At 42.5% G+C, this 14373-nt stretch overlaps 1 protein-coding gene across 1 annotated transcript; it reads right to left on the bottom strand.

Moving 5' to 3' along the window:
• Positions 1 to 731: 731 nt before the first annotated feature.
• LOC127765788 (pectinesterase-like) lies at positions 732 to 3074 on the bottom strand. The gene is made up of 2 exons (XM_052290744.1): positions 1677 to 3074; positions 732 to 1587 (listed from the first exon to the last, which is right to left on the bottom strand). The coding sequence occupies exons 1-2, from the start codon at positions 2752 to 2754 to the stop codon at positions 854 to 856; spliced, it is 1812 nt and encodes a 603-aa protein (XP_052146704.1). The 5' UTR covers positions 2755 to 3074; the 3' UTR covers positions 732 to 853.
• Between the last annotated feature and the right edge of the window lie 11299 nt (positions 3075 to 14373).

Below are 14373 nucleotides of genomic sequence, written 5' to 3'. Positions count from 1 at the left end.
TTTCCCTTCCTCGTCCTCCTCTGGTTGGTTGACCATCAAATCGACCTGAGGCCCGTCCACGCCAGGAGAGAAGCCCAGCACACTAGTACTATAGTAGTTTACAGGGCCGTTTCTTCCACTCCAGCGAGCCCTCTTGCCCTGCCGAGTACCGACTGCCGCCGGTCTGAGGCTTCTCCGTTGGACCTACTAGTAGCATTTTGGCTGAGCAAATTGGTGACATGCAAAACGAAACAATAAGCACTTTGTCAAATATTTCGTCTCTATATTTATTTATTTGTAATGTTGTTCTGTCGCGCACTAGTTTTGTAATTAGCACTAGCACTAATGTTATATTTGTATATTTTGTAATGACGTCAGACTACGAGCACGTTGGATCAAATGCGTATCTCTCTTCACGAAGTGAGCATAGCTTAACTGTTTAGGTTTTTGTGTTGAACTAACACACCCGGGTTTAAGTCCTAAACTTGACAAGAGTACTCGTATTTACGGCTAATTATTTTTTTTAGTGATAGACGACGTGTATCCCTCGACAACGATGCGTCTGTGATGATTTCATCAATTTCAAGATATGTCAGTCCTAATCTTTTTGAGGTGCATCTTAAGATATGTCAGTCCAGTCTTTTCGAGGTGTATATTAAGACATGCTGACCTAATTTTTCAGAGATGCTCATAAGGATAAGGTGAGTGCCGCGCGTGGTGAGCTCCTGCCATAGTACTATGTTTTTCAAAGAAAAAAAAAGCATCTCTCTCTTCTGCTTGCTCCACATGTAACCATTTTGTACATACGAATTTAACCCCACAACCCCCCACCTAGCACGCATCAACATACACACGTAACGCATGGATGAGCGAGCTAGCCACCGAAGAGGCCTATCGTGACGGGCGTGCCGGTCTCCGGGATCCAGTCGGCGCCGTGCAGGAAGCGCCCCACCGTGAACTGCATGGCCTTCTCCCTGTCCAGCACGTGGAACCCCCGCATCTCCATCCTCCCCGTCGAGTTGGCGCCTTGCCCGCTGTTGCCGTACTCCCCGTAGAACGCCTCGCCCAGGTTGTCCTTCCCCTCCCACGGCATGTACCCCTGCGCGTGCACGAACCCTCCGATCACCGACTCCATCACGATCGTCCTCGCGTGCTCCTTCCACGGCCGCCCCAGGTACGCCAGCCTCGGCGCCGGCCCCGACGACGACGACGTGTTGCTGCTCCCGCCGCCGGCGCCGGCGAAGTCCTCGTCGGCGACCACCTGGCTGTGGTGCAGCACGAACCCCGTGGTCTGCTGCCGGTCGCGCCGCCCGTGCGCGGTCACCACGGCGGGCTTCCCCGGGAGCGGCGGCTTGACGAGGATGATGCAGCGCTGGAACATGGCGGCCGCGTCGCCGAAGATGAAGTCGACGGTGCCGGAGATGACGCAGCTCCGGTAGAACTGGCGGTAGGCCTGCGCGAACAGCGTGTCCTGGTTGCCCTCGATCCGGCAGTTGAAGAAGATGCTCTTGTCCGCCTTCACCCGCAGCGCCAGCGCCTGCTGCTTCTCCTCCCCCGCCGTGTTCCGTATCCCCAGCCTCATCGCCGTGAACCGGTCGCCGTCCACCGCTGCATCCATCCGTCCATGTCAATGTCCATGTCCATGTCGATCAATGCATGAATGGATATGAGTCGTCAATGGCGGTGGCGTACTGTACCGAAGGTGGCTGTCTTCCACATCCTGACGCCGTCGGCGATGTTCTTGCTGCCGGTGACGATGGATTTCTTGGAGCCGTCGCCGTACATGGTGATGTTGGCCATCCGGCTGGTGACGTTCACCGTCTCGTCGTACACGCCTTCCTTCACGTAGATGATGTACTTCCCGGCGTACGCCTCCGGCAGGGCGTCCAGCGCCGCCGAGATGTTGGTGAAGTCGCCGCTGCCGTCCTTGGCCACCGTCACGTTCGGGGTCAGCCCGGCGACGAACTCCTCGCCGCTGGTGAGCATCCTCCGGTCCTCGTCGGACAACCACGGCGGGACGGGTGGTAACGACTGATCCTCGAGGTGGCGGTCCACGTGGTGCTGGATGTCGTGGTCGACGTCGAGCTCCTCGCCTTCGGCGGCGTGGCTCTCGCTGGCGTGGAGGTCGAGCATGGCGGCGAAGGCGGCGCCCTGCTGGATGATGGCGATGGCGTTGCTGGAGATCTCGCGGGCCTTCTCCATGGCCTCCCTCACCTGGTCCTTGATGGGGCCCTGCGGGAACATGTCGACGCAGGAGCCCTGGAACGTGATCACCGCGCTGAGCCACGCCTGGAGGTCCTGCGACACGGCGTCCACGCCGCGCCACGCGATGCTGGTGAGCGCCCGGCTCACGTCGCCGCGGCAGTCGCCGAGCAGCGTCCGGCAGTCGCGGAGGGCCTCGGCGACGCGGCTGTCGTTGCTCGCCCGCACCGCCTCCAGCACCGACGACCGGTCGAACCCGCGCGCCAGCTCCCGCTCCACCGCCGTGATCGCCGCGGCGGCGGCGGCGTGGGGGTGGTCGGCCGGGTCCGACGACCGCGCCAGGACGCGCTCCAGGGTGTCCTTGCACGCCACGCGGTAGTCCGTGGGCGCGCAGAAGAGGTCCACGCTGCGCATCGTCGACTTCATGCCGCGCTTGCTCAGGCCGTCGTCGTCGCCGGCGCGGTCCACCACCACGTACGCCACCGTGCCGAGCACGATGGCGAGCAGCATGACCACGGCGGCGATGATCAGCTTGGTGCGCCCCGACCCATCGTCGTCGTCGTCCGACGACATTGCCGCCCGCGCGAGCTAGCTAGCGCGGGTCACGACGTCGACGGCCGGTGCGGCGGCGCGAGGCGACTCCTCCGATCGATGGATGGATGGATGGATGCGACAACGACGACGGCGCATCAGTTTTATATATTTCTCATGCGGAAAAACGAACGAATCCAACGATGAACAAGCTAAACTGGCTATGATTAGCAACAAAGCGTGGCTAATACAAGTTTGTTTGGTTTGTGTTTTGTTGGGTACGTGGTTGTGGTGTGTCCTTGTTCTGAGGAAGAGGAGGTCGTTGGATTTTGCTGGAGAGAGATTCCGTTCTAAAATGGGTTCAGATAGCCAGCTTCTTTCTTTTTTAGGAAAGATAAACACAACTAGTTATGGTGCCATGCAAGAACATAACATAGGATTGTAGTATTTGGTGATCATAAAAATGAACTAGATCTGGGTGTTCCGTTGTTGGATCCTGATATGCTTGGTCATTATAAGGTGGGTAAGACCCGGAGCGAGGCTGTCCACGAGCGGAGGCCCCTCGAAGAGGCGAGCCCGGAAACCACTCGTTTTTCCGTTCAGTCCATCTAACAACGGTTATTTACCAAGATTTAAAAAGAAAAAAAGTTAATTATACCCGTTATTAAACTTTTACAGTAGTTCGATTTTCCCCATCAACTCCAATACTCAAAATTCTATATCTGTCAACTCTTAACATCGGATAATTACGCATAACTCAATTTGAACGGTTTTAGTCTGACATGATGCACACATGATAGTCTAAGCTAATCAGCAACCAACCGGTGAGGGCCCACCTGTCAGTGTTTCCTCTTCTTCATATTGCTCTCCGTCAGTCTTTCCGAATTTGCACTATGGTGAGAGAGCTCACTACCGTCGTCTCTAGCTCACCTAGTATTGAGCTCTGCTCCGCTAAGACCTACCTCCACCACGCCTTCTCCCCATGCCACCTTTCCTCAAGCTTTGACTCCACCACTTGCTCCTTGAGCTCCATCATCTTCCTCCTTAATAACTCCACTACCTATTGCCCCACCAGATATGCTCGTCATGTGCAGTATGTGGGAGAGAAGGGCCACGAGCGCATGCAAGCAACTTCGAGCTTCCCCTATCACTTGTGTCATCCACGAGCCCGTTAGTTGCCATATTCGCTACAAGTACTACACTTGCTTTGCTACACGTTTCTCTTATCCTTCGTGCTTTGCATAGGCTAAATAAGTCGCTCATCATCCTTCATGGAAGAGGGGAGACATAGGGAAAGGAAAAGAGCGGCGGAGTAGATTTGGACCTCTTGCCATGCTAACCCTCTCCTCGTCTCCCAACGACTCCTCTGACACCACGGAGGAGTGACCAATGTTGCGGGATGAAGGAGGTTGGCGGTATCATCCTAGATCCATGTTGCAGTCACTGCCATATTCAGTGTTGCCCTAGATCCACGCTCATGTTCGTCACGTCAAGGAGTAGGTAGTGGGGAGACATGATCGGGGCTAGCCGCGCTTCAAGAAGGAGCACAGCCATACAACAGATCCATAGTAGGTTGTCGCCTCAGTCTCTGTCGTAAGCCCATAACTGCCTCCACAAAGTGGTAGAGGAGGGAGAGGGATTGCCTGGGGAATGATTGGTAGATCAGGATCCTCTGCAGTCAATTGCACTGTGCCTTTGTCACTGACATGTGGGTCCGACAACACATCGTGTCCATATGTTAGTGACAAAAGCACGGTGCAGTTGACTGCAGAGGATTTTTAGCGATGATTGGTGGGTCTCATGTTTTTTTTTTCATTTGGATTGCTTAATTCGAAACCACTCACAACAGTGTTTGGGATTATTCATTCGGTGTCAAAATTTTAAGTGTTGAATTAAATGTTTGGGTTTTGTAGTTAAGTGAGAAAATTTCGAGGGTTGCAATAGTTCAGAAGGTATTTTGAACTTTCTGGCGGACTTCAAATTTGTTTAGCATTATCAGTCTGTAAACATGCTAAGAAAATATCATTCCGAAGATATTGATTGTTTAAAAAACTGTAACCACAGTATCACACATGTCAAAATATCAGTGGAAAGGTCAGGGCATGGGCATCCAAAGATGCGAGCTTGCAGAAAGAAAACAATGTGGATCGATCGAAGTCGGCTGGCAATGCATGCATGCTTGCGTGCCTTTGACAGAACCATCTAGAGGTGAGAGCACAATTAATTACATGTGGACATGTGTCCCTGATTTGATTCTTTAGGGAAGAGAACAAAAATAAGTCAAATGAAGGTACTGACACTACACTAGCCTATCCACGAACCGCCGGACAGAGCCAAAGTGGTCGCGTCACGCACTTTGGGGAAAGAGATGGATAAGAGAATCACTGCACTGCTATGGTCGCTCACGCAATTGGGAACAACTGCCAATTAACATATGAGTTTATTGGTTTCGCTATTTAAAGATTATTAGCGAATGGTTTTGGTGATAAATAGGGACTGCTGATTGTCGGTCCGGTCAAACCGGGCATTGGTTGTTGGTCAGACCGGCGTGCTTCGAGTGGTCAGACCGGCCAGCCCACGGTCTGACCGGCGGACTTTGTGTTGGTTTCGGTTTCAGGTTGTTTCATTGAATATCTGTGGATAAATTATATTTATGACTTCTAGATGGATACTATGCATATGAAATTCTGTTGTTTGCTAGCAATGAGTCAAGTTGGAGATAGCTTGTGCTCATAATATGGTTTCTTATTTGATTCATGTGTAGGTGATCTTGATGCCTACGGAGAGTGTTGCCGGTGATGGATCGGGAGTCAACTTGGAGATAAGGTGACGTCTGGACGGTCATATATCATGCAAATGCTTAGGCTAAAGATCAATACACGTGATTGGTGATGATTCCATATGGCATACGATGGAGGTGTTGTGTGCGTATAGATGCGGAGTCATATTTGGAAAGAGTCCAAATTTGGAACAATTGGAGTTTATAAAGTTAGTTTCTTGTACGTGAAGGTTCCCTAGGGGATTAGGATTTCTTGTACAAGTTTGGTTCGTGGCTTTAGGCTGTCTACCTCGGGTATATATAGAGAGGGAGAGTGTGGTCTCCCGGTATCGCTTTAGAGAACATTGAGTTGAGATAATAGTTAGGGTTTCGAGTTTAGTCGAGATTTTCGTGAGGAGTGTTGTTGTTGCACTTTGTAAACACAGAGAGAAGTAATAAAGTTGTCATTTCAGAGTTCTTCGATTTGTGTTTGCTCGGGTTCAGCGATTCAATCGGCGGGATACCGGCGGCAACGCACCGGTCAGACCGGTGGGACAACAGCGGTTAGACTAGCAGCAGGATCGGGCGACTGCGGCATCTTCAGGTGGTTAGACCGAACGATCTACTCCGGTCAGATCGACGGCATCGGCATGGTCAGACCGACGGCATCGGCGTGATCAGACCGGCAGATCAACTCCAGTCAAACCGATAGACATCGATATGAGGGTAACTTTTAATTCCGCTAAAAGTTTTGGTTTTTGGGTACTACAACCATTCACCCCTCTCTGGTTGATTTAGTTCTTGCAGTTCGATCCTATAGGGTTAAGCAGCTGGTTAGTAGTTAATTTCTGAGAATTTAAAAAAGCTAGGTTTTTCAGCTTTGGATTCCTGTTTTATTTTTTAGATTTTACAACTATAGTTTCTTAGAATCTATATAAAAAACTAAATTGTTTAGGAAGTTTCTAATTTTGGAAGAAGCTGCAGCAGCTAGAAACTCCCCAAACATGCCCTTATACAGTGACACTACTACATAAACGACGAGACTTCTTTTAGATTACAGACGGACTATAACGTCTGTAAAAAGCAACCATTATTTTCACATACGACTTATTAAGCAAATCGTAAAATCTATTTGGAGATGACGCCTGAACACGGAGAAATGTGGAGAACTCCAGTTACTACATGGTACTACATGCATACATTTTTTTAATATACATGTACGTCCTTTTCCTCTTCAAACAAAGTTTTCTCTCAAATTACTTATCCGATCTACAATTCGATTGCACCATTGTGTTCGTTACAATTAAATCTTCACAACAAGATCTTACATGATTATATTATGATGAAAAATATTTATATGTAAATTACTTTTATTATATATGTAAGTTATTTTTATCATATATATATATATAAGTTACTTTTAGAGTTGACTAAATTACTTCTTAGACATATAAAAGTAAATTTAATAGAGTCTAAAAGTAATTTACATCTATTATAAAAGTAACTTAAAACAAAACGGAAGTAATTTTATTATGACATTAGAAGTAAATTCGTTGTATGGATAAAAATATGACTTTATCTAGAAATTAAATTTAATCAGCACATATAAACACACATAAGTTTAAGAATTTTTAAAACTAACTTCAATGTTAATTGGAAGTAACTTTTGCTCTCTGTAAATCTGTTTAATCATCGATTGTTTTTTTCCTTTCATTTTTGTTTTTCATGTAGAATGAGAAAAGAAGATACTATTATATTTTTCAAGTTGAAAGGAGATACTAAATGGAGTACAAACTAGCTACGCTGTGTAGTCACATCCAATTAAAAAAGACATTCATTAAAGTTACTTTCTTTTTTTTATAAGTTACTTCTATAATATATGTAAATTACTTTTAGGCTTCATTGAATTTACTTTTACATGTCTAAGAAGTAATTTAGAGAAATCTAAAAGTAATTTAGATATATTATAAAAGTAATTTATAACTTTCCATCAGAATATAATCATGTGAGATCTTGTTATAAAGATTTAATTGTTATAAACACAACGGTGCAATCAGATCGTAGATCAGATGAGTAGTTTAAGAGAAAATTGTATTTGAAGTATAAGTAGATAATGTCTCTCATAGATGGAGTGGTAGCTAGTTTAGACAAACTAACTACTACTAGCTGTGTAGTCACATCCTAAGAAAATCATATGTAAAAATTGATTTTGGCAAGTGAATCTCTTTTAACACATCCACATACAAAATAGATTTTGGAATGCGGGTTAGAGAGCACGAGGACCCTACTTTTTTTTTCTCGCACCATTTATCTTAAAACTTTACTCTTCCTTTTTCAAGATAATGGAAGTATATATAACTTTCGGCCTCGGTGTCAGTTAAGGATACAATACATGGACACTTTGAACTTTGGCCACATGTATTAGGCGGTAGAATTGAAATTTATATTTTGTGTGAAAAACTGGACAAAAATGGTATTTATTAGGTAGTAGAATTTAAATTTAGCCGTACAGGTTTTCATATGTGTTTAAAATATCTTATTCAAATTTTTACTAAGGTACCATTATCGACTTATCTATTTTAACATGGTTAGAAAAAAATGCCCGTGCGTTGTAACGGGTAAAAACATTTTTGATCACTATACACTTTACAATCCCAACCCACCCCACCGTCTTCCTCTACTTGGCTTGCCTCTCTTTGACCTAGCCCACAAGTGGAGCTGTAGGCTCAACTCGTATGGTCGGCTGCCGTATTTAACCTTCGGAAGATAGTTCCGTGTCCGTACAATGCCAGAACAGATCATTTCTATCAAATCCGGTCAAATATTTCTCGATCTTCCAAAATTGGTTAATTGGTTAAGGGCTTTTGATACACTCAATCTCTTCTTTCTGTTTTTATCAAAATTGAAACGAATCTGGAAAACTCGGGATAGAACAGTAACTTTTAAATGGTGATTAAATCCAATAAATCAAAGTGGGATTGAAAGGGAAAATCATGTAGAGGAAATGATGAGGGAGAGTAGTGGGGAATCGATTTTTGCAATCAATTGGAGGAGAGAACATATGATGAGGTAGATCGACATAGCGGCGACGTTAGGGTTTGGCCTGGTGACGAAAAATCTGAGCAGATAAAAAACAATCCTTACAGCCTAATGACGAAAAAATTGGTTAGATAAAAAAAGAATCCTTATTGCGTGCGCACACTCTTACACATGTAAAAGAACGGGATATAAAAAATAACGAAAAAAAAGGATGAAAATGAAAAAAGGGAACGAAAAAAGAAAATAACGATAAAAAAACGGATGGAAAAAAGGAGACAAGAAAAAAGACGAAAAAAACAGAAAAGGAAGACGGGAGAAAAAAAAAAGAAAAACAGCGCAAAAAACGGATGGAAAAAATAGGGAAAACGGAGAAAAAAAAAGGGGAAAACGGAGAAACGGCAGAAAAAAAACGGACAAAAAAAAGGGAAAATCACGAAAAAAGAAAAATGGACGAAAAAAATATAGAAACCTTGCGTATTTTTATATTAGATATAGATATAGATATAGATTTGTGACATGTGAATTTACCATATCATTATATATCTCAGGCTCTATTTAGATTTCAACTTTTTTTCTTCAAACTTTTAACTTTTCCGTCATATTGAATTTTCCTATACACAAACTTCCAACTTTTCTGTCACATCGTTCCAATTTTTTCAAACTTCCAATTTTAACGTGGTACTAAATACAGCCTCGATTCTAATTACTGCTATAAAATTTCTACTACGGGTACTATTGGGAAGTGATGGGGTTAGAAAGACTTTTAGCCCCGATAAACGTAAGTTAGAATGTGTAATATCCCATTCGTTTCAAATTATCTGTAATTCTATCACATCTCACGATAACAAATAAGGGTGCGTTCGTTCCATGGACAATGAGTGAGATAGCACATCTTTTTCCGCGCGCACGCTTCCCAAACTATTAAACGGTACGTTTTTTACAAAAATTTTCTATAGGAAAGTTGCTTTAAAAAATTATATTAATCCATTTTTGCAATTTAAAATAGTTAATACTCAATTAATCACATGCTAATGGCTCACCTCATTTTACGTATCTTCCCAATCTTCTCAATCCTGTTCCTCAAACTCACCCTAAGATGTGACACTTACATTGCTATCCCACTTGCTTTGCTCACGGCTTTGGAAAAATAATTACTCCCTCCATCCCATCCACTAAGACCAAAATTAATTTAAATAACTTCAATCGAGACACTATGTACACATTTTTCCACAATGCATACATCGATTAAAACACCATGTCATTTAGTACATCGTAGTATGCATATATTCTCTCATGCTGCATTAATTGTATTACAATGAAATCTGTGTTCATGCGGTTATATGATCATCAATTTGAGAAATTTTGAATTTTACTATATGATGATCAATTTGAGAAGGAGGGTGTAGGATGTACAACTTCAATTAGTTAAGACTAGCCAATAAGATGTGTGGCTGCATTAATGAAAAGTAGGGAGGGAAAATTAGCTTCTGAAAGTGCTTTGGAATTTGGAATATAGAATGACAACTAATTTGAATCAGATATCGAAATTCTTCCTTCAACCGCAACAACATGAAAAATTAATAAAGGGGTGTTTAGATTTATGGGTGTAAAGTTTTGACGTGTCACATCGGATATACGGACACACATTTGAAATATTAAATGTAGACTAATAACAAAACAAATTACAGTTTCCGCCTATAAACTGTGAGATGAATTTATTAAGCCTAATTAATCCGTCATTAGCAAATGTTTACTGTAGCACCACATTATCAAATCATGCAGCAATTAGACTTAAAAGATTCGTCTCGCAATTTACACGCAATCTATGCAATTAGTTATTTTTTCGTTTATATATAATACTTCATGCATGTGTCCAAACATTTGATATGATAGGGTGAAAAATTTTAATAGGGGATCTAAACAGGCTGAAAGTGTTCGCCATGAACCTGGACGGTGGCTCCGCGCCGTATATTAGAGTTAAACCTTTTGGATCCAAAGCAACAAACGGCTCACAATCGGATACTGTGAAAGTTCGGGTCAAATGAGGGGTTCATTCGGGTGTTCTGTAATTAGCTTTTATTCCTCTTAATTCAGAGATAAGCTGCTTACGTATTCTTAAAAAAAAAAAAGAGGTTCACTAAATCATCCGACACTACGAAGTGGAATATCAAACATACCACAAAGAAGAGGACGAACAACAATTAGCCTAAACATTAGGCCTAATGAGTCTGCTCCCATTATTAAAAAAAAAACTTAGGCCTAATGAGTAATGAGAATGCTTTGACTAATAATCATGGTCACTCCCAAAAAGGAGAAGGCCTCGAGTTCATTAGGTTCGAAAAGCGGCCGCAAAAGGGGCTCCTGCAGGAATCCATCCTCTTTTATATTTTTCGGCAACTTTGAGCTCACGCCAATCATCGTGGCGTATTTTACTTAGAGCAGGTTTAATAGTATCGTCGGCTACAGGCTATAAATGTGTACTATGTCATCTTATAGCTAGAGAGTACAGTAGTAAGCTGTTGACACGTTAAACAAGTAATATCTTTATTATTTTTTTAATCACCTCAATCTCTTTCTTCTTTACCCTTCCCTCTCTCACTCAGCTGCAACACTAACAAAAAGCAATGCACATACGCCTAGGAGCTCGTGTGCGCTGGCGACTAATTTACCGTCCGCTCGCATCCTCTTTCCTCCCTTCTCTCGTCCTTGTCATCGTCCAATCTGATGTGTAGCTCATATCCCGACTCAATCTACCTTATTAAACCTGCTCTTAGTATTTGCATGGCTATTATATTCGTCTGGGACAAGTTATATATTGATCGAGCATGCGTGCGTGCGACTCTGCCGGCCGTTGCCAAGACAAATTTCACGGCGTCCGCGGCTGCATACACCGTGCTACTACTACTTTCGTCTAGTGCATCATCATAATCACTCGAGCTGTGTGCTGTGCCAATGTGCAGACGGAGTATACTACAATTATGGTTTAGTACCGGAGAAATTTTATGATCCTTCATAAAGTATCCATAGGTATCTAAAGTTTAGTTTTAAAATTTTAATAACTCGAGATACCTAGTATCTAAAGATACCAAATTTTACGATAGAAAATATGGTATCTCGCAAAATTTTGTTAAAAATGGTAAAATTATCCTTACTATTGCGCAAAGCTTTGGTTACTTCTCATCGTGTGTCCCTAGCTTGTTAAAATTTCAAACTTGATATATTCAATGTTTAGTTTTGGCTTTTCATATAGTTTTTTTATTGTTTTTAAATTGCTAAGAGCAAATATAAAAGTTCTACATATATTTTTTATATGGTTTTTTTGGCGGACGAGGGAAGAAGCTTTGGTTACCACATAATTCTCAAGGAATAAAGGAATGTAATGTCTGTTTAGATGATAGGAGTGATATCTCTGTCCTCTACAGCAAACAGGGCTGAATATAACACGCTAAAATTGGCAAAAACAAAAAAAAAGCTTTAAGAAAGAGGAAAATCCAGATCAGATCGACCAATATCACCTTACTAGGAAAACTCTGGCCCATGCGATGTCGCCCAACAATTCTACCGAGGAACAAGATCTGGCCAGTTCTTTTCAACCGAATGGACCGATTATCTAATTTTATGATAATATTTAAGAGGATACAGATATATATATATATATTTAGAAGCTCGGGAAGCGTACCGCCTATATAATCTTCATATATTCATTACAAGTAGATTTAGAACGGGTCAGTTCGAGGTGGAAATTTGTGCTAAATCTCGGTAGGTCTCTAGTTGCTCGAAGCAGAAATGCCGGACATTCGATTTTTCTTCCCTTTGAGAATCACGCCGATATGTATAGTAGTCAAAAGTATCGGAAAGTTCAGTTGCACATATTTTAGTACTTAGTAGGACCATGCATTTTGGATATTGCGTACAAGTTTATTCGTGAACCGTGTGATTCTAGTCGGGGACCAAACCATGTAAACAACTTATGCAGCTTGGGGCGCCCATTTATTCCTGCTAATTTCGACCCACAACGTCATTAAAAGATTTCAGAGTCATGGGCACAATCATGTCAGCAATTGTTCCATATTATACTTGCTTAAAAGCAAAGAAAAGATTTCTTTCAAAAGCAAAGAAATAGAAACAAACCATTTTCAAAAAACAGATATAGATTAATGTTGTCATGTACACATACAGAGTCAACGTTGTTTCTCTATCATCACAGAAGAAAAAAAAAAAGACAAGGCCAGGTATATATCTCTATCATGTTGTCATACATGTACATACGATACAGCCAACCTGCTGAAAGACAAGATTAATTGAGAATTCAAAATTAACAAGATCGCTATCCGCATCCGCAACAAGCAGATCATCGCGTTCAAAATTTAAATTACATGATCCATCTTGATCAGCCACCCTCAAAGAGAAAAAGAAGAAGAAATTGGTGGTTAAGAAAGTGAAATAAGCACATCCATGGATACTTTCTGATGCCAACCACTTGACCATCTCGGTAATCACCAAACCGAAACAGAGACACTCCATAGGTAAAAGCAATTAAGAAACAATCCAAAACGCCAAAATAAAGAAGGGTCAAAATCAAACCACATTTTTTCATCATCTGCTACTGTTAACATCCTAGAGATGAGTTACAACTTACAAGATTGAGCAGGTTTACCTAATGCCGAGCAACTAATTAAAACTAGATATTGTTGGTAAAACTTCAATATACAGGTCATTAACGATTTAAAAGGTAATCTTAAAAATAAACTGTAATAAAAAAAATTAATAATCAGCTTCAAAAGTAGATTTCAAAATTTAAATTTTGACAGCGATGGAAGCGTTAGTCTAGAAATATCGTGAACGACAGGTGCACATTACGTTTGCAATCGCAAGAGGAAGGAGGAGAAGAAGACGAACTCGTTCTCATCCGCGGTCAAAATATATTTTGGCATAGCAAGAACAGAAGAAGCGCCCCCATCGTTTGGCTTCTCAAGGAATAAGCCAAACCACATATTTAAACGAAAGATAATTTATGAATAAAACTTTTATATACGTGTTTTTAGCGATTTGAAAACAAAGATTAAAAACAACTTTGATAAAAAACCCCAAAATATCAACTTCAAATTAAAAATTAAAAATTTAAATTTAACTAATAATAAATATAAGTATAAATGAAAATATGCGGTTAGAGAAGAGAGCAGGTTGAGGAAGAGAGGGGAAGCAAACCGAGATGAACCATGCGGCGATGGCGATTGCTCTCTGCTCGGACCCCGCGTAGAGAGGGCGATATTTATTTAATTAATGAGTAATCATCCGGACAGCGATGGATTTGTAGCCTTGTGATTATGGGGGGCTTATGGCGATGAGGAGGATGACACGGCCAATGCCTATCCAAATCCAATCCATAACGCATTTCCGGTTCAGATTCAGAATTTCAGACACAAACAGCGATCCATCGTCCATGTAGTATTATACCCTTTTGATTTGATTACTCATTCCTCCTTAATCCTTGCCACGTGTGCAGTCCGGCCAACTAACTACCCGGAGTGTCCAGTCAGCCTGCTTTGTTTGTTCAAACTTGATCCAATCTGATTGGATCTGATTAACATGCACTGCTCGTACTAGGAGCAATATAATTATTACACCAGGCCCCCTCTCCTGCTTGGTTCAGTTCAGTTCAGTTGCTACTAACTGCTTTCTTCAGTTGTGTTTGTTACCACAGTGTTTCAAATTATTCACTCGAGCACTAACTTTGAATTTGCTCAGATCGTCCTACCAGTGAGCTCTAACAATCTCATTCGTGGAATGCGGCCTAAGCTTTGTACGTACTCCCAATCTTAATAAAATTTGGTCGGTCTAATAGCATGTCACAGAACCGTGTC

This window comes from Oryza glaberrima, chromosome 3 (genome assembly GCF_000147395.1).
Source record: "Oryza glaberrima chromosome 3, OglaRS2, whole genome shotgun sequence".
NCBI lineage: Eukaryota > Viridiplantae > Streptophyta > Magnoliopsida > Poales > Poaceae > Oryza > Oryza glaberrima.
This window is presented reverse-complemented; position numbering and strand designations above follow the sequence as displayed.

Bases quoted from the DNA above. Each gene is read 5' to 3' on its own strand.
- LOC127765788 (XM_052290744.1), bottom strand. From the start codon at position 2,754: ATGTCGTCGGACGACGACGACGATGGGTCGGGGCGCACCAAGCTGATC. The intron at 1,588-1,676 runs GTACAGTACGCC...GGATGGATGCAG, and splicing joins GTGGAAGACAGCCACCTTCG to CGGTGGACGGCGACCGGTTC.